Consider the following 23,760-nt stretch of genomic DNA (forward strand, 5'->3'; position numbering starts at 1 on the left):
GGTGTTGGGAGGTGCGATGCTTTTGTCGATTCTAGTTAACATAACAAGTAAATATAAATTGTTACTTTTTATTAAAAACTGAATATGAATAAAAACCAAAATTTAAAAAAAAAGGACCAAAGATACACAGGAAAAGTCAAACTCATAGATTGAAATAAACTGACAACGCCATGGCTAACACTGAAAAAGACAAATAGACAAATAATAGTACAGAAAACACAACATTGAAAACTAAAGAATAAGCAACACGAACCCAACTACAAACTTAGATGCACCGGTAGGGTAATCAAATCATGCTCCACATGTAGCAACCGTCTTGTAAAAGGTAAACGTATACTTTTAAGTTGAAAAAAATAAATTAATGCTATAGCAAAACACCTTATAGCAGTCAACCAGCTCCTTATTGCGTCTGTTACAATTTCGAAGAGATTATTTCAACTATAGCATTTGGATATCTTGGTGCGATAGCTGTCTTGAAGCCGCAACCGTCTATAAAGGAAACCATGATAGGAGTTGCAGTCTCAAAGGTATCGTTTCAAATGTAAGGTATATAGTAAATATGCAGATACTGTTGAAATGTGACATGTAAGAAATTATAATTCGCAATTGGGAAACTGAAATGATCAATGTTTACATGGTAAAATTTGTTCTCAACCGACACTCATTGGCAATATGATTTTATCGCCAGACATGTTTCCCGAATAAAAAATTCATACACTTAAGAACAAATATATTTCAAACCCGTCTAAATATTCAATACGGTTTCAAGAGAACACATACATGTTTAAATATATGTTCAAATTGCGGTATTCACAGTCCTGCTAAGTAATCTTACTGATGACATCTCACCGCTTATACAACATGCCTCAATATTTGTCTTTGTTATGTTCATTAAACATTAATTTTGAGGGGAACTTGATTTCAGATTTTTTTTAATTATTGGTGTTTGAGAATCGTGTTTCAATATTTTTCTATGCACCTTTAGGTGTACATTAAACTTTACAAATTTGATATGAAAATATAAAAAAGTAGTTCAACATGTTAAACAAATCATTTTTTTCTAATATTTCAAATTAAAGTTAACATCTTTTAAACTTTTGTCATTATGCATTTTTACTGCATTTTTACTGTGTACGAACCAACAACCATTCGTCAGTGTTATCTTCAATGTCCAGGTATAAATACATTGAAACATTTACTTATTCATTAGACAGCGAAAGAATATGTTTTTCATGTAGCGGTATAAGACAGGATGAAAAATGTCAACATGCTATCAGTTGTGATAAGGATGAGGTAAGTATTCATTGGTGTAGCAAGAACATTGATTGAAATCATACAGTAATGTATCTTACAATGTATCAAATTCGTATAACTTTGACTCTGTTGTTAAGGTAGATAATTACATACAAGAGGGACGAAAGAAACCAGAGTGACAGTCAAAGTCAAAAATCGAAAATAAACTGACAACGCCATGGCCAAAATTGAAAAAGACAAACAGACAAACAATAGTACACATGTCACAACATGTGAAACTAAAGAATAAGCAACATGAACTCCACCAAAAATTGGGGGGTGAAATTACGTGCTCCAGAAGGGTTGACAGACCCTTCTCCACATGTGGCACCTGTCGTATTGCTCATGTTATAATATGATACGAGATATGCTTCTAATAAATCAAATTTGAGTTAATGTGGACATGATAGAGTAAAAAAAAAACTGAACCGAAAATGCGATGATGATTCAATCAGGGTAAAAACAATTTAAATTTAGCAAAATTATAGGGATTTTTCTCAAAAGGATACAACTATTGGTTATTATTATAATTGTAGTAATGAAGATCAACTGTTTTTGAAAACGACTAATCTGAATCAAAACTTTGATAATAAAAACGATACTCATTTCAGTTCCAGCTTTCATTTCTCTGAATGTTGATTGATTGTCTATTATTGAAATGGATATTTTAAACTATAATTTGCATATTCAGAACGAGACCGATACTCGTGAAAATAAAAATCGAAGAACACACATTCGTCAACACGTCACTACATTGAAAAAAGTATGACCAACATCAACCCCAATCCATATGTGTTACATTGTTTTATTGTATGCTGTTATTTAACATGATGTTCATCAACCCCAATCCAAATGGGTTACATTGTTTTACTGTATGATGTTATTCAACATGATGTTCATCAACCCCAATCCAAATGGGTTACATTGTTTTAATGTATGCTGTTAGTCATCATGATGTTCACCAACCCCAATCTAAATGGGTTACATTGTTTTACTGTATGCTGTTATTCAACATGATGTTCACCCAACCCATTCCAAATGGGTTACATTGTTTTACTGTATAATCTTATTCAACATGATGTTCACCAACCCCAATCCAAATGGGTTACATTGTTTTACTGTATGCTGTTATTCAACATGATGTTCACCAACCCCAATCCAAATGGGTTACATTGTTTAACTGTATGCTGTTATTCAACATGATGTTCACCAACCCCAATCCAAATGGGTTACATTGTTTAACTGTATGCTGTTATTCAACATGATGTTCACCAACCCCAATCCAAATGGGTTACATTGTTTTACTGTATGCTTTTATTCAACATGATGTTCACCAACCCCAATCCAAATAGGTTACATTTTTTTACTGTATGATGTTATTCAACAAGATGTTCACCAACCCCAATCCAAATGAGTTGCATAGTTTTACTGTATGCTGTTATTTAACAAGATGTTCATCAACCCCAATCAAAATGGGTTACATTGTTTTACTGTATGATGTTATTCAACATGATGTTCACCAACCCCAATCCAAATGGGTAACATTGTTTTACTGTATGCTGTTATTCAACATGATGTTAACCCACCCCATTCCAAATGGGTAACATTGTTTTACGGTATGATGTTATTCAACATGATGTTCACCAACCCCAATCCAAATGGGTTACATTGTTTTACTGTATGCTGTTATTCAACAAGATATTCATCAATCCCAATCCAAATGGGTTACATTGTTTTACGGTATGATGTTATTCAACATGATGTTCATCAATCCCAATCTAAATGGGTTACATTGTTTTACGGTATGATGTTATTCAACAAGATGTTCATCAACCTCAATTCAAATGGGTAACATTTTTTTACTGTATGCTGTTATTCAACATGATGTTCATCAATCCCAATCCAAATGGGTTACATTGTTTTAATGTATGCTGTTAGTCATCATGATGTTCACCAACCCCAATCTAAATGGGTTACATTGTTTTACTGTATGCTGTTATTCAACATGATGTTCACCCAACCCATTCCAAATGGGTTACATTGTTTTACTGTATAATGTTATTCAACATGATGTTCACCAACCCCAATCCAAATGGGTTACATTGTTTTACTGTATGCTGTTATTCAACATGATGTTCACCAACCCCAATCCAAATGGGTTACATTGTTTTACTGTATGCTGTTATTCAACATGATGTTCACCAACCCCAATCCAAATGGGTTACATTGTTTTACTGTATGCTTTTATTCAACATGATGTTCATCAAACCCAGTCCAAATGGGTTACATTGTTTTAATGTAGGCTGTTAGTCATCATGATGTTCACCAACCTCAATCTAAATGGGTTACATTGTTTTACTGTATGCTGTTATTCAACATGATGTTCACCCAACCCATTCCAAATGGGTTACATTGTTTTACTGTATAATGTTATTCAACATGATGTTCACCAACCCCAATCCAAATAGGTTACATTTTTTTACTGTATGATGTTATTCAACAAGATGTTCACCAACCCCAATCCAAATGAGTTGCATAGTTTTACTGTATGCTGTTATTTAACAAGATGTTCATCAACCCCAATCAAAATGGGTAACATTGTTTTACTGTATGCTGTTATTCAACATGATGTTAACCCAACCCATTCCAAATGGGTAACATTGTTTTACGGTATGATGTTATTCAACATGATGTTCAACAACCCCAATCCAAATGGGTTACATTGTTTTACTGTATGCTGTTATTCAACAAGATATTCATCAATCCCAATCCAAATGGGTTACATTGTTTTACGGTATGATGTTATTCAACATGATGTTCATCAATCCCAATCTAAATGGGTTACATTGTTTTACGGTATGATGTTATTCAACAAGATGTTCATCAACCTCAATTCAAATGGGTAACATTTTTTTACTGTATGCTGTTATTCAACATGATGTTCATCAATCCCAATCCAAATGGGTTACATTGTTTTAATGTATGCTGTTAGTCATCATGATGTTCACCAACCCCAATCTAAATGGGTTACATTGTTTTACTGTATGCTGTTATTCAACATGATGTTCACCCAACCCATTCCAAATGGGTTACATTGTTTTACTGTATAATGTTATTCAACATGATGTTCACCAACCCCAATCCAAATGGGTTACATTGTTTTACTGTATGCTGTTATTCAACATGATGTTCACCAACCCCAATCCAAATGGGTTACATTGTTTTACTGTATGCTGTTATTCAACATGATGTTCACCAACCCCAATCCAAATTGGTTACATTGTTTTACTGTATGCTTTTATTCAACATGATGTTCATCAAACCCAGTCCAAATGGGTTACATTGTTTTAATGTAGGCTGTTAGTCATCATGATGTTCACCAACCCCAATCTAAATGGGTTACATTGTTTTACTGTATGCTGTTATTCAACATGATGTTCACCCAACCCATTCCAAATGGGTTACATTGTTTTACTGTATAATGTTATTCAACATGATGTTCACCAACCCCAATCCAAATAGGTTACATTTTGTATGATGTTATTCAACAAGATGTTCACCAACCCCAATCCAAATGAGTTGCATAGTTTTACTGTATGCTGTTATTTAACAAGATGTTCATCAACCCCAATCAAAATGGGTAACATTGTTTTACTGTATGCTGTTATTCAACATGATGTTAACCCACCCCATTCCAAATGGGTAACATTGTTTTACGGTATGATGTTATTCAACATGATGTTCACCAACCCCAATCCAAATGGGTTACATTGTTTTACTGTATGCTGTTATTCAACAAGATATTCATCAATCCCAATCCAAATGGGTTACATTGTTTTACGGTATGATGTTATTAAACATGATGTTCATCAATCCCAATCTAAATGGGTTACATTGTTTTACGATATGATGTTATTCAACAAGATGTTCATCAACCTCAATTCAAATGGGTAACATTTTTTTACTGTATGCTGTTATTCAACATGATGTTCATCAATCCCAATCCAAATGGGTTACATTGTTTTACTGTATGCTGTTATTCAACATGATGTTCATCGATCCCAATCTAAATGGGTTACATTGTTTTACGGTATGATGTTATTCAACAAGATGTTCATCAACCCCAATCCAAATGGGTTACATTTTTTTACTGTATGCTGTTATTCAACATGATGTTCATATGTAGTTTTTTAGTTGTCCCAACATTTATTTTTAGATTTGTTTTGTTCAGAAATATTACACAAATGGAAACGAAACGAAATACGATGTTGGTTGTACATTTGAGGAGGTAGGGATTAGTAAACCTTGTTATCGTTGTACAATACATGTTGTTCTTATCAACACTGAGTTGACCTATAGCTGCAATTTGTGGCATGGTACAGACACTGTGACCGAAATATGGCTACACTTTCAACAAAATGTAATTTAAGTCTCGGCAATCAAACAAATCAAAAATGGCAACCATATCAAAATAATATTGAACCTCATCATATGTTTAAGATTTTCGTAATAATTGCTGGACTGGTAAAAATGTCAAATAAAGGCAACAGTAGTATACCGCTGTTCAAAACTCGAAAATCCATGGACAAAAAACAAAATCGGGGTAACAAACTAAAACCGAGGGAAACGCATTAAGTATAAGAGGAGAACAACGACACAACACCGAAACGGACCAAGCATCAGACAAAATCCCACAAGAATAACAAATATAACATCTAAACCAAAAACATGAATTCGGGATAAACAAAAACATAGACAACGGATACATTTATATCATAGTCCAAAATAAACTGCCATGGCCAAAAACGGAAAAGAACAGGAGACAAATAAGTGTATACAAACAGAACATAGAAAACTAAAGACTGAGAAACACAGACCCAACAAAAATATCAGGTTCACCGGAAGGGTAAAATTTACACCTTTCATCTTCTTGGATCAGATAATTCTATACTACTTTTCTGCATTTCACATGTGTTTAACATTGATTTTTTTTTGAAGATCATGTATTATAATTGTTTATAACTTTTAAACAAATTTATTTTTTAGATGTGCCAAATGGATGTAACAGGACATATCATAGGAAAGAGAAACGAGCACGCCCATATTCTATGCCAGAAATGTTGCAATGATTCTAATGTATGCAACCATGATCTTTCCTGTCAAAATACAAAATTAGGTATGAATTTAGAATAGTCATAAATTGTTAGTCTTGATTAATTATGCTTATATATATATGCTTATCCCAGTCTAGAACGTGTGTATGTTAAACGAAAAAAAAGAACAGATGTCGTACATTACATACTTAATACGTGGAACAAGATATGCTTTCCCTTCCGGAGCACCTGATATCAGCCTTTTTTTATGTGTTCGTGTTTCTTATTTTTTAGTTTTATTTGTTGTGTTATGTATACAATTGTTTGTCTGTTTGTCTGTTTGTCTTTTTCGTTTTCCGCCATGCCGTTGTCAGTTTATTTTTGATTTATGACTTTGACTGGCCTTGTGGTATCTTGCATCCCTCTTTAATATTATAGAATTATTTTTTTCTATTTTCAGTCGTTGCACAGAAATGTATATCTTGTGATAATGTGGACAATCCGAAATCCTGTAATAGTTCAATGACATGCGCAAAAGATGAGGTATATCATATTAAATATCTATATTCATAGTATCGATATTGACATTATATCAACTTTAATAAGTAGTTTTTTTATATACATTAAACCGTTTTGAATGATTTTACACTAGTCATTTTTGGGGCCCTTTATAGCTTGCTGTTCGGTGTTAGCCAAGGCTCCGGATAGAAAACGGTACCTTGACCTTTAATGGTTAACATTTATAAATTGTTATTTGGATGAGATTGATTTTTCGCCTGCGCCGGTACCGCGAACGTGAGAAAAGCAATCGAGTTGCGACGAGCAATGAATGTTGATCACTGTTTTACCTATGACGATGTTGAGTTTATTGCATGCATATGCAACGCCACGTGTACCCTTAGTTTTAAGCGTTACTTTCCATATCACTCCACTTCGCAGAGAAGGAAAATTATAGTGAGAATGATTGTTACATAGTTACATAGTGTTGGATAAGAACGGGGTCAGTAAATTCTATATTGGGTGAGAGCATATTGTATTGAGAATAATAGTACTTCATTCTTATATAATTGTTTTCCATTTTGTTATAGGTGTGTTTTCTCCACAAATATATGACTGAGACACAGCATGTGAAGTATGATCTAGGATGTAAACACTCAACGGTATGTTTAAGTTCAAGGTAAAAATATCTGTTTGCTATTTTTTTTCATTCAGTCAGCTTTTCTAAACTTATGATAAGAAACGAAAGAGGTTAGGACTAACTTATACAAGGAAGTCAGGTGTGAATAAAAAAAAAGGAGATGTGATATGATTGCTAGTGAGACAACTCTCCGTGATAGAGCCTTTATTTTTCCGGGAAATTTAAGATCTACATCAATCGGAACTCGGAAATGAATTATTTATCCGTTGAGATAAATAAATATTTCATTCATGTCGGAAATTTGAACTCCCTCATATAGCCCTCCAATTAACTGTAAACCTCTTTGCAGATGTGTTTTCATGGATTGAATATATTTGGGCGCCGATTATCTGTTGGCAGACATTTAACATGCGACAAATGTTGTGGAGGAACACACCATTGTAATATTAACTTGCAATGTGGACACCAAGAGCGTAAGTATCCAATCCACAAACTCTTACCATTAGTACAATGTGATGTAAAATATATGTAACATTAGGTTTCATTGGCTAAAAGTTACCGTGAAATAGGACAATATATCGAAATGAGTTTTGCTTTAAATTCGACTTGTGATTTAAATGGAATTCATTTTAAGAAATAATTCTAATTCAAATCATATTTGGCATAAGTGTAACTGACGAAAGCAAGAAGTCCAGTTAAGAGGTATAAAACGAGCATGGTGGTCATATTTGGAATAACGCTAGGATTTTGTTCGAAAGATATGTATGGCTAAATGATATCTTCGAAGTTATATGTCCATGTATATAAACTGTCATACTGATATAACACATGTTTCGTATATCTTTCGTGCATTGATTCGTCATGTTCAAAAACAACGTATAACATACAAACCGCTTGTTTCATTTGGACATCATCAGACATTTTGAATGTTGACCTACAAAATTAATTCCTTTCTAATACGAACGACATTTTACTACAGTAAACTCGATGATTTTAACCGTAAAGCATGAGAGGTGAAGCAAACCGCAGAAGGTCAAACATTGAACAGCCTTGTCTTTCACCGGAAGTAACATCATATTTATTATGAATGATCACAGCTTAATGTAAGCCCACCTTTAGCATAAGTGTAACTAACGGTCGAAAGAAGTCCAGTTAAGAGGTATAAAACAAACATATACATGGTGGTCATATTTGGAATGACGCTCCGTGTTTACAAAAAAACCCGATATTTTCTATAATTGATTGATTGATTGTTGGTTGCCTAACGTCCAGTGGCAAATATTTCATGCATGTTCAGGACGAGAACAAGTTAACAATAAATACAATAAGTAGGTCCTGTCATTTTGGCGGCCATTGGAGATGATGGTCAGGGAAATTTGGACTGCCACTGAAAAATTATGGTATATTGGATAGGGAGAGTAAATTTGCCTTGCAACAGGCCATGTACGTACCTCTCCAAGGGTTATGGTAGGATTCTTAACATGCAAAGAGCATGGCACTCTCTGTACACTAGGCATTGTATTTAACGTTTCCTTTTTGTGCGGACGTGACTGCGAACTTGATACATCCCGCACAACCAAACGGACGCCCCACTTTGTCAAGCGTCTTGCTGTCGGTAGGGAGAAGTCCAAGTGACCATATTCCGTTTCCAAAGTCACCCTTGGGGGATATTTTCTATAAAAAAAAAACGTCTCACAAACAGTTAGCTAGTACCTTAAAATATCATTTCAGGTATCCATATACATATATGAAAATACTTTTCCAAAAAATATAACATGTGATAACACGTTCATATTTCGGTGGCACATTATGAGATATCTATTTTCTAGTATAGTAAAAAAATGCGCCCTTTGCATATCGTAGGTCTCATGAGTTTAGCATTAACAGATTGCTCTGGTTTATTTTATATATCAATTAGATGGTCATTTAAAAAGTTTCCTGTAACAAAACATTGAATTTTTGGAAAGTCTAAGTATTTTCTTATCCTAAAAATATAACATGTGATAAAACGTTCATATTTCGGTGGCACGTTATGAGATATACATTTTCCCTTTATACACTGTTTAGGGACTTTGGCACTAATAGATTTGAAGATTTCAACATTAGTTAGCCATTGCGCCCGAGGAGGTTTTTCTGAGCCATGCACATCTTGATCTTTTAGAAAAATTGGCTTAACAAGATCACTAGGGTCACTTGATTCCTTTGGCTTACTATATTGACTGATGTTTTCAATGTTAGTTTGTTCGGATAGTGTGTTTACTTGACTTAAGTGTGTATCTGAAATTACTTCTGCGTAGGTCGCCATTTTTTCTGTGTTTACATTTTGATGAGCTGGCGATTCTTTGTTATCAATAAACGGTTCTTTACCTTGTAGACCCTCTAAAAGCCTCAGAAAGCGATCCTGGGCCATTTTCTTACACAAAGCTTCCACTTCTGCATTCATTTTAGGTTTCGAAACAACGATTTTTATCACTTTTTGACGGAGTATTGTGCGATACGTCTTGACATATCAGGGGACAGCACTCTTAATCTGATATTTATTTTCTAGTGCAGTCAAATAGCTGCGCCATTTGCATATCGTAGGTCTCATGAGTTTAGCATTAACAGATTGCTCTGGTTTATTTTATCCAGTTGTCAGCATTTCGAATTCGGTTTTGACATAAATATCAATTAGACGGTCATTTAAAAAAAACAATTTTGGCACAACTTTTTGGAATTTTGTGTCCTCGATGCTTTTCAACTTTGTTCTTGTTTGGCTTGATAACAAATTTGATCTGAGTGTCACTGAAGAGTCTTATGTAGGTTTAAATTTAATTTATATACGCCAAACGCGCGTTTCGTCTACAAAAGACTCATCAGTGACGCTCGAATCAAAAAAAGTTAAAAAGGCGAAATAAAGTACGAAGTCGAAGAGCATTGAGGACCAAAATTACTCAAAGTTTTGCCAAATACAGCTAAGGTAATCTATGCCGGAGTTAGAAAAGCCTTAGTATTTAAAAAAAAATCGAAAATTTGAAAACAGTCAATTTAGAAATATAACCATATCAATGACAATTCATGTCAGCACAAAAAGTGCTGACTACTGGGCTTGTGAAACCCTCGGGGAAATAAATTCCATCAGCAGTGGCATCGATCTAGCGGTTGTAAAAGATGTATTTTATCAAATTAAATTTAATAATATTTATTAACCATGTATGTTTTAAGAATCAACAACAACTGCAGTTCCTTCAACTGTAACAACTAAAGGTGTACCATCCTGTATCGATGATAATCGTATTACCTGCGATCAAACTTCATGCACAACAGACTTGAAAATGTTTTGCCCGGTTACTTGTAATATTTGTAGTAAGTATTTTTACATAACAGATTCACGTTCAGTTTTCATGAATATTATAGCTCGATGTACAACCAATATTTGGTGATTTAAGGAAGTTCGCTTGTCATTTTTGGGAATTTATGTCAGATTTTGGGAATCCTCTGGTTTTATTCATTTGAAAACAAAACATAATTGCCCATTTGCCCCCATTTTTCTTTATATAAATCTTTTACAAGTATAATTATAGGCCATCTGTAAATAAAGTCATCATAGATACCAGGACTAATTTTAGTATATACGCCAGACGTGTGTTTCGTCTACAAAAGACTCATCAGTGACGCTCGAATCCAAAAAAGCTAATACGGTCAAATAAAGTACGAAGTCGAAGAGCATTGAGGACCAAAATTCCTAAAAGTTTTGCTAAATACAGCTTAGGTAATATATGTCTTTGGTAGAAAAGACTTAGTATTTCAAATAATTCAAAAATTTGAAAACAGTAAATTTATAAATATATAACCTTATCAATGACAATTCATGTCAGCACAAAAAGTGCTGACTACTGGGCTTGTGACACCCTCGGGGGGGAAATCTCCATCAGCAGTGGCATTGAGCCAGTGGTTGTAAAGAAACTTATTATAGACACCAGGAATTAATTTAGTATATATGCCAGACGCGCGTTTCGTCTACAAAAGACTCATCAGTGATGCTCGAATCTAAAAAAGTTAAACAGGCCAAATAAAGTACGAAGTCGAAGAGCATTTAGGACCAAAATTCCTAAACGTTTTGCCAAAAACAGCTGAGGTAATCTATGCCTGAGGTAGAAAAGGTTTAGTTTTTCAAAAATTTCAAACAATTGAATACAGTAAATTTATGAATTTCACCATATTAATGACAATTCATGTCATGCCTGGCAACATGCCATCTACGGACCCCTCCAAGGCTTGTTGCAAGGGTTCTTAACATGAAAAGAGCATGGCACTCTCTGTACAAGAGGCATTGAATTTAACGTTCCATTTTGACCGGACGTGACTGCGAACCTGATACATCCCGCACAACAAACGGACGCCTCACTTTGTCAAGCGTCTTACTGTCGGTAGGGATACGACCAAGTGACCATATTCTGTTTCCAACGTCATCCTTGGGGGATATTTTCTACAAGAAAACGCCTCACAGACAGTTCGCTAGTACCTTATAATATCATTTCAGAGATCCATATATATACATGTTAAGACTTTTCAAAAAAATAATGTGTCGGTGGCACATTATGAGATATCTATTTTCTAGTATAGTCAAAAAGATGCGCCCTTTGCATATCGTAGGTCTCATGAGTTTAGCAATAACAGATTGCTCTGGTTTATTTTATACAGTTATCAGCATTTCGGGTTTGACATGAATATCAATTAGATGGTCATTTAAAAAGTTTCCTGTAACAAAACATTGAATTTTTAGAAAGTCTAAGTATTTTCTTATCCCAGGAGTACATTACCTTAGCGTATTTGGCACAACTTTTTGGAATTTTGTTCTTGTTTTGCTTGATAACAATTTTGATCTGAGTGTCACTGATGAGTCTTATGTAGACAAAACTTTGCTTCTGGAGTATTGAATTATAATACTAGTACTGTTGTTAAGAATTATTTAAAAAAAAAAATACTGGACAAATTGACATGTTTTAGAGATAAGTAACAAGAATTCTAACTTCAATGTTATAACAGCTGCATATAAAGTTATAAAAAAAGTGATATAAAAAATACCGAACTCAGAGTACAATCTAATCGGAAAGTCCATAATCACATGGCAAAATCAAATGACAAAACACATCAAAAACGAATGGACACAGTAATATTTTAGTTGCTTGAGAAAGGATTAGGGTAATTCTATAAAGACGTACTTGCTATCAACTGCAAAGAACGAACTTATAATATATACTAATTAAGGAGTACACGAAGACGATCTGCTTGCCATTTTACCGCAACACTCACAAGCTTTAAACATGTTAAAATTCTGCAAAATACTTGAGAAATTAAGTTTCGATACTAATGTAACAACCTTTGTAATCATAAACACTGTCAGAACAAGTTTGGTTAAAATTACCTACACACGTTGTTGAGGCATATTGAAACAATTATTTCTACTTTGCGAGCAGGTCTGTTGTAATAAGCAAACGCATATATGTACAACACAAGGTAAAATAATTATATAGTTTCAATTTTATTCCACATAGATCTTAAGAGGTCGTCCCTAAAATAATGACTTATTCAATCTCTTTAACAGAGGAAACCATAGTTTTTACACTGGCCCCCAACCCCTTCTTAACTTGATTTTGGAAAAAAATTATTGAACATTAGGGAGACATGTAAAATCGATGTCAAATTAACCTAACTTGCAGCAATTTTAACCCCCTTTCTAAACCACCACACCCTCACTCAAAACTATTTGATTTCAGTTTTTTATCCTACATATATCTTTGTCTTAATGATGACTACTTCTATCTCTTCAACAGAGGAAACTACATTAGAAGCGACAACAGTTGGACAGACGACAACAGTTGGGCAGACGACAACAGTTGGGCAGACGACAACAGTAGATCCTAGATTATCAGCATGCAAAGATCCTATTACAAAAAGTGAGTAGAATTTACATATTTTTACATCCAACGTTGGTTCATTTTACATCCACCAAATTGATAGAAAAACAATCTGCTCTGTTGTTGGGTTGTTGTCTCTTTGACATATTTCCCTTTTCTATCCAAACCAGTAGAACAAAGTAAAATCACAAAAATTGCTTCGAAGAAATTTTGAAACTGAAAGTCAAATTACAAAACAAAGAGCTCAAATACACAAAACGAATGAATAAAACCGTCATATTCATGACTTGATACAGACATTTTCTTGCGAAGAAAATTGTGGCTTGAACCTTGTTTTATAGTAGGTAGCTTAACCTTTTTTCATGTATGGCAGTCGGATAAAAAAATCCATTTTATATTGACAACTATGTGTAAATAAAACAAACCGACATCATACGTAAAAAATGACAAAAATAGAGGTACAGTAGGCAACGTTGCGTCATAATCTTAACACTTCAAAAACAAACAAACATGTAACAAAGAAACACAATAATGAGGTTTATTTTCAACTTCCAGTCTCTCTAAAAATCTGTTTGAATATATTTTTTTAAGTTCGCAATGCTGCTACAATAAAGTTTACTTTTTGGTGTAGCTTACTTTCCTAATGACACTATATTTGATTTTTAACAGATACTGGAGAGTTTTACTTGATGCGTAACAATGGTTTCCTGAGTTTTATGTCAGCTTTTAAACTACATTTATCATCGTCTAAAGTTAAATGGTTAGTTATATACAACCCTGATATCGGACTATGTCAAAACATATCGATCTTTAATACTTCACAAGAAATCGATATTCCATCAGAATTCAAAGTCACTAGAAACGAAATTGAGAAGAAAGGAGTACACATACTTACGTCCAGCAAAACTGATTTGTACGCATTATATAAGGATTCGATTACCAATGAAGGATTTTTTGTTTTACCAACAGAAAAGCTATCAACATCGTATGTTATTCCGTCTTTCGTCCCTTCTGGGGGTGGGGAATCGTTTATCGGAATTTTTGCTACATCCGTCGATACAGACGTAAATATAACATTAAAACTACTCGATAAGACTGAAACGATAACTTATAACAATACGAACTATGGGGATGGGGATACAATTTCCATTCATTTACCAGAAAGGGGAACCCTTGAACTTTCAAGTAGTACTGACCTCACAGGTACGATAGTCCAATCAAACAAAGATATCGGAGTGCAGTCTGGGGTTGATGGTGCAAAAGTACCCTTGAATAGTGGTTTAATGAATCAGTTATTAGAAATGGTACCTCCAGTTAAAGAGCTAGGAACGACATTTTTTATTCCGCCATTATTTGACAGCAAAATATTTATATTACGTTTAATCGCTACACATCCAAATACATCCATCACTCTCCTCGGCAAACAGTTGAAACAAGCCACCAAAGTAGTGAACACAATTGGGGGTTACATAGATATCAACAGCAACACCTCTATAAAAGTAGAATCTGACAAACCAATAATGGCAGTGTATTATCAGCAGGGTGAATTTAAACCGGTCGTACCTTTTATGGTTATAATTAAACCAGAAGGGAAGCTGGAAGGAGTTCAAGAGTTTACCATTCCAAATGATGGGTTAAGACATCATATCCTTATTACCACGAAGAGTACTGAATACCCCTTTCTACAGATTGACGGGAAAGGTATTATCTATAAAAACCCACATATGTACGATACAGAAAGTTTGAATTCATCGTATGTTGTTGCAAGGGTGGATATCGGTCCTGGACATCATACCATTGGTTCGTTATACCCGATGGTGATGAAAGTCAAACCCGGAATTATCATCTTTGCCGATTCCGACAACGACATTGCGTATGGCTACCCTGTGTAACAAATGTCTAATAAATTATAATTCAACATAACACAAAGTTAAGTTTGTTATACATGTTGACTTTCGTAGTAAATTGTATGGAAAACTTAATATATTTACGTCACATCTTTGGGAAAGAACATAACCACTTTAATATTAATCTTATAAAAAAGTAAAATCACAAAAATACTGAACTCCGAGGATAATTCAAAACGCAAAGTCCCTAAATCAAATGGCAAAATCAAACGCTCAAGAAAACTGTCATATTCCTGACCTGGTAGAGACATTTTCTTATGTAAAAAATGTTGAATAAACCTAGTTTTAAAGCTAACCTAACCTCTCACTTTGAACATCGGTATACTAGTGTTGACTTTATTTGATATCAGTCTCATCAACTTTCATAGTGTGTATACTTTTTTCAATCGACGAAATCTGTCTGCTTCTAATTGATCAAAAAATATATCGAAGAGGTATTTTTATCGTTCGGCTGCTGTCTTTTTGATTTTGCAATGTTTTCAATTGTTTAAATCCTCCGGATCATAGTGTGTGCCATGTTGCACATTTAGGTTTTCTGAAACGTGCTTTGTATATGAAAATAAAATATGATGCATGAGTACTAAATTAGACATCTCTTCATTCAAGACACAATCAAGTAAAGAAAGCAGTTATAGGTGATAAAACGATCTTTAACGCTGAAAAGTAGGCTATATCCCATCGAACTAGAGATAAAGGATACTACAGATACAGTTAAGTCGGCTTCATATCTGGACTTACATCTAGAAATTGACAATGAGGGTCGTTGAAAACAAAACTTTACGACAAAAGAGATGATGTCAGCTTTTCAATTGTGAACTTTCCATTTCTAAGTAGCAACATTCCAGCAGCTCCTGCATACAGAGTGTATACCTCCCAATTGATACGATATTCCCGTGCTTGCAATTTCTATCATGATTTTCTTGATTAGGGTTACTGCTCACAAGGAAGCTATTAAACCAAGATGATGAAGTTGAAATCATCCCTTCGTTAATTTTACGGACAGAAATGATATCGGATATGTTCCTTACGTCGTAACTACAATCCAATTCCTTTTTGTGAATGTGACCTACCGAATTATACTATTTACCGGATTTGTAATCACATAAGCAACACGACGGGTGCAACATGTGGAGCAGGATCTGCTAACCCTTCCGGAGCACCTGATATCACCCCTAGTGTTTGGTGGGGTTCGTGTTGTTTATTCTTTAGTTTTCTATGTTGTGTCATGTGTACTATTTTTTTTCTGTTTGCCTTTTTCATTTTTAGCCATGGCGTTGTAGTGTGAAACAATACAAACATAAAAAAGGCATAACAAAAATTGAAACGAGAAGAGAAAGTATCCAATAAATGAGAAAAATATAATAGTTTAGATCTAACGCTGCCATGTTCACCAAACATATCACGTCCTTGTCGGACATACACATGGATACCAAAGTAAATGATATTATCAAGATTCATTACCTCCAGAACAAAGTAACAGTTTGAAATAGTAAAAAAGTTTTAAAAATGGTATTCTGAAAAAAAACAAGACTAAAACATTTTGTCATCAAAACTAAACAAGAATAAAAAAAAAATTCTTAAGCAGTTTTGATGAAATTTTATTTATATATCTATACCTGTCAAATTCTTAACACAGTATCCTATATAGTTATCAAAGGTACCAGGATCATTATTTAGTACGCCAGACGCGCGTTTCGTGTACACAAGACTCATGAGTGACGCTCATATCAAAATAGTTATAAAGCCAAACAAATATAAAGTTGAAGAGCATTGAGGATCCAAAATTCCAAAAGGTTGTGCCAAATACGGTTAAGGTAATCTATGCCTGGGATAATATCTTTTTTAAGATAATTTAAAACCCATCTTTCTGAGAGATGTTTTATATAACGATAAGGAGATGTGATTTGATTGCCAATGAGTCAACTATCCACAAAATTTCAAAAATAAAATAGATGCAAGATATTTTAAGAGACTGTACGGGCTTGAAAAATGAAAAACACCAATATGCTCGGCTTTACTATTGATGATAACATGTTTATGTTTCTTGAAGCAAATTAATTCATTCATACCCTATCTCGATAACAATTACTTTTTAGTCATTATAGAAGGTGCAATACCGTATAGCGTGTTATTTTCGCGGATGTTAAAATTCGCGATCTTTATTGAAAAAGTTATACGAACTATTGTGGGGGTAAATATTTTTTGCGAATTTAAAACATTTTTCATGTACACTTTTACATGTTTTACTTTTAATTTGCCTGTATTTCATTTTGGCGATTTTGTTCTATCAGCGAAATTAGGCGAACATTCACATCCCATGAAAATAACCCGCTATACAGTACCATCAGATATTGTGAAATGCTGGGAATTTTAGTGACGCCAACAGACGTTTGACACACTCTATACTTCTTCCTCTTACGTATCAAAAATTCAAGGATCCTTAGTTTCTCGACCATCTGAAGATTGTCTTTTGGATTATTGTAGTTTTTATTAATGTTTCTTTGCTGTACAGGTCTTGTAGACAAATACCTGAAATTTATGTGTAATCATCAATCATATCAATAGATACAGGAAGATGTGGTGTGAGTGTCAATGAGACAACTCTCCATCCAAATAACAGTTTATAAAAGAAAACCATTATAGGTCAATGTACGACCTTCAACACGGATCCTTGGCTCATACCGAACAACAAGCTATAAAGGGCCCCAACATTACTAGTGTAAAACCATTCAGACGGGAAACGGTCTAATCTATATAAGTAATGAGAAACGAGAAACACGTATAAATTACATAAACAAACGACAACTACTGTACATCACATTCCTGACTTAGGACAGGTGCAATGACTATATTCAAGTTTATTCAAACACTCTTTGCTGTGCATAGAAACAGCTCTTTGAAGAGCAGATCATGGAACGAATACTCTATATCTAGGACTATAAATGTGGATATTTACAATTAAAAAACAATGCATGAACAACTGTGATGCATTTCGGTAAAGTACGCGTGTTCTCGGTTATCCCAGATGCTTATTAAAACCAAACAACAAATTGGCAGTATTTGGCCACAGCCGTTAATATTATTATTCTCATAATTTATACATGTTGTATATAACTGAAAAATGAGGTTACCCGCATATTGCTGATTATGGCAACCGTACTGTCATATAAATTACTACCACAGATAATGGTAACTGAAGATAGGATTAAAACAATTTGGAAATCACCGTCGGAACACAGGTGATGGATCGAAACCCTTACATTGTTCATCTAGATCTGTAGTAAATTATCCTATTCATAAAACAAAATATTTTTGATGCAACGAATTATGCCAGATTGACAGTGAAACATAATAATGATTCATTGTCAAACGCCATATAATGGAAGTTCAATGCCAAGCTGTGAGCCAAATACATCCACAAAAAATCAAAGCAAACTTCAAGTTACATGTAACTACTAGTAAAGTTGCTCAATAAAATCGTAAAAAACTGTATATATCTACAGTAAAAATGTACACAAGATCAATTATACAAAGTTTGTCTCAGGTTACAATATTATATTTATATCACTGAGACAAAAACACAAAACAAAACAACATATTTCATACTTATATATCAGTAGAGGGGAAAACATGACCATTGGTTTTAAGCATAAAAAACTCAAGACCACCTTGAATTGAATTTTAAAAGATAATTGTTATTTCCTATAACAGACAAATGCACCCCATCAGATTTATACATTTTTTCAGTCCTAGAAATGTCTGGATAGCATATTAAACCATTTCTATATAATTCCAATATATAGTTAGCTACTGCATTATCAACCCTGTATCTACACTTTTCCATTGCCTTACCAACATAAGAATATCTCCATTTAAACGAGGCAACATTTGGGACCACACAATTTTAGTGTCAGGCAAGTCCTTTGAAATGAAGGTCATAGCTTGTATTCAACTTTTCTCTTCAGTCTTTAGTTTTTTATATTCCCTAAATCATTAGCACCTTCATGTACGACTAGAAATTTAGGAGGATCTTCATATTTTTTATTATTCTTATTTGTCTTCGAAGCTGACTTATAACCATGCCCGATTTCCCTTGTCACCAAATTTCTGTATTTAATCTGTCAAGACAGAGGTTAGTCCCACCATTTCCATAACTTACTGCTAATTCTCCTATCTCAAAAGACCATGATTGGCTAACGAGAAGGCAGCTTTAAACAACTTAACTGCATAACTGGAGGAACAAACAAGTGAAACTGCGAGCTACTCCTCACTGATGATACCCCCGCCGCAAGTGGATAATATTAATAGTGTAAAAATATGCAAGTGTTCGGTAAACAGGAAGTTGTCAAGTGATCAATCTGAAAACGCATCACACGGTACAGCTGACTTAGATAAACCCTGAAACCAAATGTCAGAAATCCTTGTATTGTAGTTCCTGAGAAAAATGCGACGAAAAATATTCATGAGACGGACGGACTGACTGACGGACTGACGGAAGGACAGACAGAGGTAAAACATTATACCCCCCTTTTTTAAAGCGGGGGTATAATAAACGGTAGAATTTTAACTATTTAAAGAAATAATTCTTTGGTAATAGGCAATCTTGAATCCCTAATTTGGCCTTGACCGGTTAACTCCCTCCATCATTTTTTATAATAAATTTTAGTAAAATCTCCCAAGACATTCAATCTACTGAAGAAAAAAAAATATCCCTACTAAATAACCCTTAATAGAGGAATGCGAGTTACTTGCTTGAAACAAATATGCTATAAAATTGCACAATTCATACAATGGTATTGGTCATACATTTATAAACTAAACAATTTTCTGAACTCATTAAAGGCCAATACACCTCTTTGATATGTTGTTTAGGTACTTTGGGCAACTGAACTATCTATAAGGAACCCAATTATAGTTTGAAATTAATGTTTAAATCTTCTGGTATCCCTGCTGGGGTCGTTCTGACTGTTTATTTGGTCTTATTTGCGAAGGCAAATTATATTGCTTGAATTGACAGTTTATAACTGAGTGAACACCATGACATTGTATACATGCATGACTATATTGACAAAATGAATTGAAACAATTGCCCTTATAATTAAAGGCATAGCACTTCGACGTTTTAACCACATTTCTATTAGCAGAAAATGTATTGTAACCAGAAGAAACTACTTCCAATTTTGTGTGCCAATACTATCAGCCATATATAATAACCAAAGCTCTGGATCTACTATAGCCCATGAACTTGCCGGATCCAGTGTTTTGCGCAATCTAAATTGCTCATCATATAACTTCCAACCTAAATTATTAGGATTTCTTTTTGCACCCAAACGTACAACTGACATGTATTTAAGTAATTCTTGTAATCTACCTGAATGCACAGTAAAATATACACTAACAAAAATGATAAATGCTGATGTCCATTGGTCAATAGACCCAATTTTGTTTTGCATATTTTCTGTTTGCACAATAAATTCACCTCCACTAAAATCAAGCTTTTGTGTAGCCTGCTGAGTATTGTTAATCAACAAAATGCCTAAATCAATAAATTCACTTTTCTTATTTTTTTCTCTAATACTTTGAAAAACATTAAAAGCAATATTAGCATGCATGCTGGGTATCTGCATAGGGTGGTCAAAAGTACTAAATGGCATTGCAAAACTTGAGGCACCATTAGTTTTACCTAAGGAATGTTCTGGAGGATCTTGACTGGTTACAGTGTTGCACACTCTTAATTTGGTCTGGTAGTGGTACTTGAGTATAAAAGGGTATTAGCTATTCTCGTCAAATCGACTGGCACTGTACTTGCGCTGGTATATATGCCTGCCCCTGTCTGTGAAAACAACATTGGGTATGTACCAGTAGAACTAGTAACGGGTATGAATGGTGTACCAGTATCAATTGTAGGCAACTGTGGTGCAGTTACTGACATAGTGTCAGGTACCCTCTGGTTAGCCTTTTTCCTTGCTGATGCAGCAGCCACTATTGGCAAATTTTTCTTTTCCTGGCAGACCGCCTGAGCTATGCTGACATGACTCCTAAAAGAATAACTAGAATTAAAAAACACTGTCTGAATATTCGGTTAATCCAGATTGATTATTGCTTAATTAAATGTCCAGTAGAAAATATCACACATGTGTAATTAATATACTTAGCAAAATACTGATGTATCACAAAATGCACAAAATAGCTAAATTAAATTAAATAGGCTGTGACCGGTTTATTATTTAAAAGAATTTCAAGTAACTCTGTACTCCATTATCCATCAGGAACACCTATATTCGATAATTATTATGATGATGTTATTGTTCACATTAAGTACCAATTGACCTATTGTACACCGGTGAAACATTTTCATAGAAGGCGAAACAACGGAGACTAGTGTATTTATTATTAATGTGGATTCTTGTTCCTCGAACAGAAGTTTTGCAATAATATGCATACATGTAATGCATACGTTCCCACATCTGACACCATGTATAACGTTTGCTTCAGCTTTTAAGTGATAGAACTCAGTACGTTTAACTACATATTTAATAACAATACAAAGCATTATGGGTACATTCCATTTAAGTGTGGAAATAAACAATAAATATATTTATTAAAGTTATGTACACTGGTATGTAAACATTACCACGTGTATTTGTTTATAAAATTACACGTGTTTGAAAGTATATAATAGGTTAAATGTTTTTCATTGGTCGAGTTAGAACTGACCATAGCCAGAAATTAGCAGTGGTTTTGCTAATTAATATTCATAATATGTAAATGAAAATTGTACCACGTGATATTACTTTGAACTGGACTGGCTTGATAGGCTTGATATCATTAAAATCTTTAAAATACGGATATTATAAGTTGCCCGTCACAGAGTCCTTATTTACAATCACTTTGATATTTCCGTAAAGTTGTCAGGCGGTCAAAATCAAAACAATGAACGCGAATTTAGTGAATTTTTCGTGCTTTTGTGAGTTTATTCTTCTTGAAATAGTGACATTTTAATTTTACGTGGGAACCTAGAGTTCAACGACTACACATACAAGGTTTGGACTTGCTTATTCTTTGGAAATTCAAGTTTCATATTTCACCCCGGCAACCTGTTTTTGTAATGACCTTGTAAGCCAATTTTCAACACGAAGTTTGCAAATTTGACGTTTCAGCCATTTTAGCCTGTATTTTACACTGCAATGTTAAAAGCCTCTCGCTTCGATTTTTAAAATAGCTCAGGAACCTGTATTTTTGCAACAACAGTCATTATGTTTCGTTTAAATGGTGTATATTGTTGTGTATATTCATTTTCTGTCCCGGCAACCTGTCTATCACTTAAATTAAAATTAAAACAGACATTTTTTTCAAAATTCCCTATCATTTTAATGTAATTTCCGTGACCCGTATCCGATTTCTTCAGTATAATATTCAAATAAGCAAAGTGGCGTTGATTTCTGGATATGCCACAATATTTGAAAAAGGTCATTTCAAATATTTCGTGCTATACTTTTGGCGGTTTTGTATATTAAAGATATTGTCATTCGAGGTTCGCTTTTGGTGCAGTAAAGTTTCCCACCCTCCCAGCCGACTTAATGTATTCTATTTGTGTTATTTTTTTATTAATGTGAATAATGATGTGTGTAAGAACAGAATTTGTATTTGATTCATAAAATGTATTTTCGTACATAATGAAAATTGTTTTTATTTTTGTAGATTGGTTTTTGTGTTTGTTACCTGCAGCGGCCTAGGCAGACAGTAACACTGATGAACATTTTTTACGTTGCATTTGTCTTTAATAAAATTAAAGCTTTGCTGCACACTGTCAGGCGAGCTGATCCCATACAAAGGTGTTGAGTTAATTTTGTAAATAATTTATGTTCGCTTGAAGTTATGAATTAGAACATAACTAAATTAAGTATGCGGACCAGGGCGCGTCTTATAAATTCAAGTATTGAAACACATGAATGTGGGCGTTTAGCCACGATGATATTCCTTTCACATGATAATGGACACAATTAATCAACGAATTGAATATTTTGAAATGGCTCCGATTTGCATACCAACACGAAAGGTTATTTCAAAACTAGCCAGATAAAATATTTTTGCTAATTATTCTGGTAGTCCTAACATGTTACCAAGAAGCATTATTTACCATTTATTTATATTTGAAAATTAGCAATGGCAACGAAAAAACATTGAAAGAAAATTCAATAAACCATGTCCTCTGATAACAACAGGTTATTTAAGCAGCCTCTCCTGTTGGACCCGAATTAAAAAGGATCGTGACGTCAAATTGTATGGTTCACTAACCACCTATGAAATTTGAGTTTTCTTAAACTCACTAATAACCAACCAATGTAATAGTACAGCGCACCGTGATTACTCAATTTAAGTACAGGACTTCAGTTCTATTAATTGAAAAAAACGTAGAGGTCAGTCAT

At 34.0% G+C, this 23,760-nt stretch overlaps 1 protein-coding gene across 1 annotated transcript; it reads left to right on the top strand.

The window, feature by feature from the left end:
* Positions 1 to 15,316, top strand: LOC134718338 (uncharacterized). The gene is made up of 9 exons (XM_063580833.1): positions 1 to 47; positions 1,211 to 1,293; positions 5,510 to 5,581; positions 6,340 to 6,469; positions 6,847 to 6,929; positions 7,475 to 7,546; positions 7,874 to 7,997; positions 13,341 to 13,463; positions 14,094 to 15,316. The coding sequence occupies exons 1-9, from the start codon at positions 17 to 19 to the stop codon at positions 15,314 to 15,316; spliced, it is 1,941 nt and encodes a 646-aa protein (XP_063436903.1). The 5' UTR covers positions 1 to 16.
* Positions 15,317 to 23,760: the final 8,444 nt, after the last annotated feature.

This window comes from Mytilus trossulus, chromosome 5 (assembly GCF_036588685.1).
Source record: "Mytilus trossulus isolate FHL-02 chromosome 5, PNRI_Mtr1.1.1.hap1, whole genome shotgun sequence".
Classification (NCBI taxonomy): domain Eukaryota; kingdom Metazoa; phylum Mollusca; class Bivalvia; order Mytilida; family Mytilidae; genus Mytilus; species Mytilus trossulus.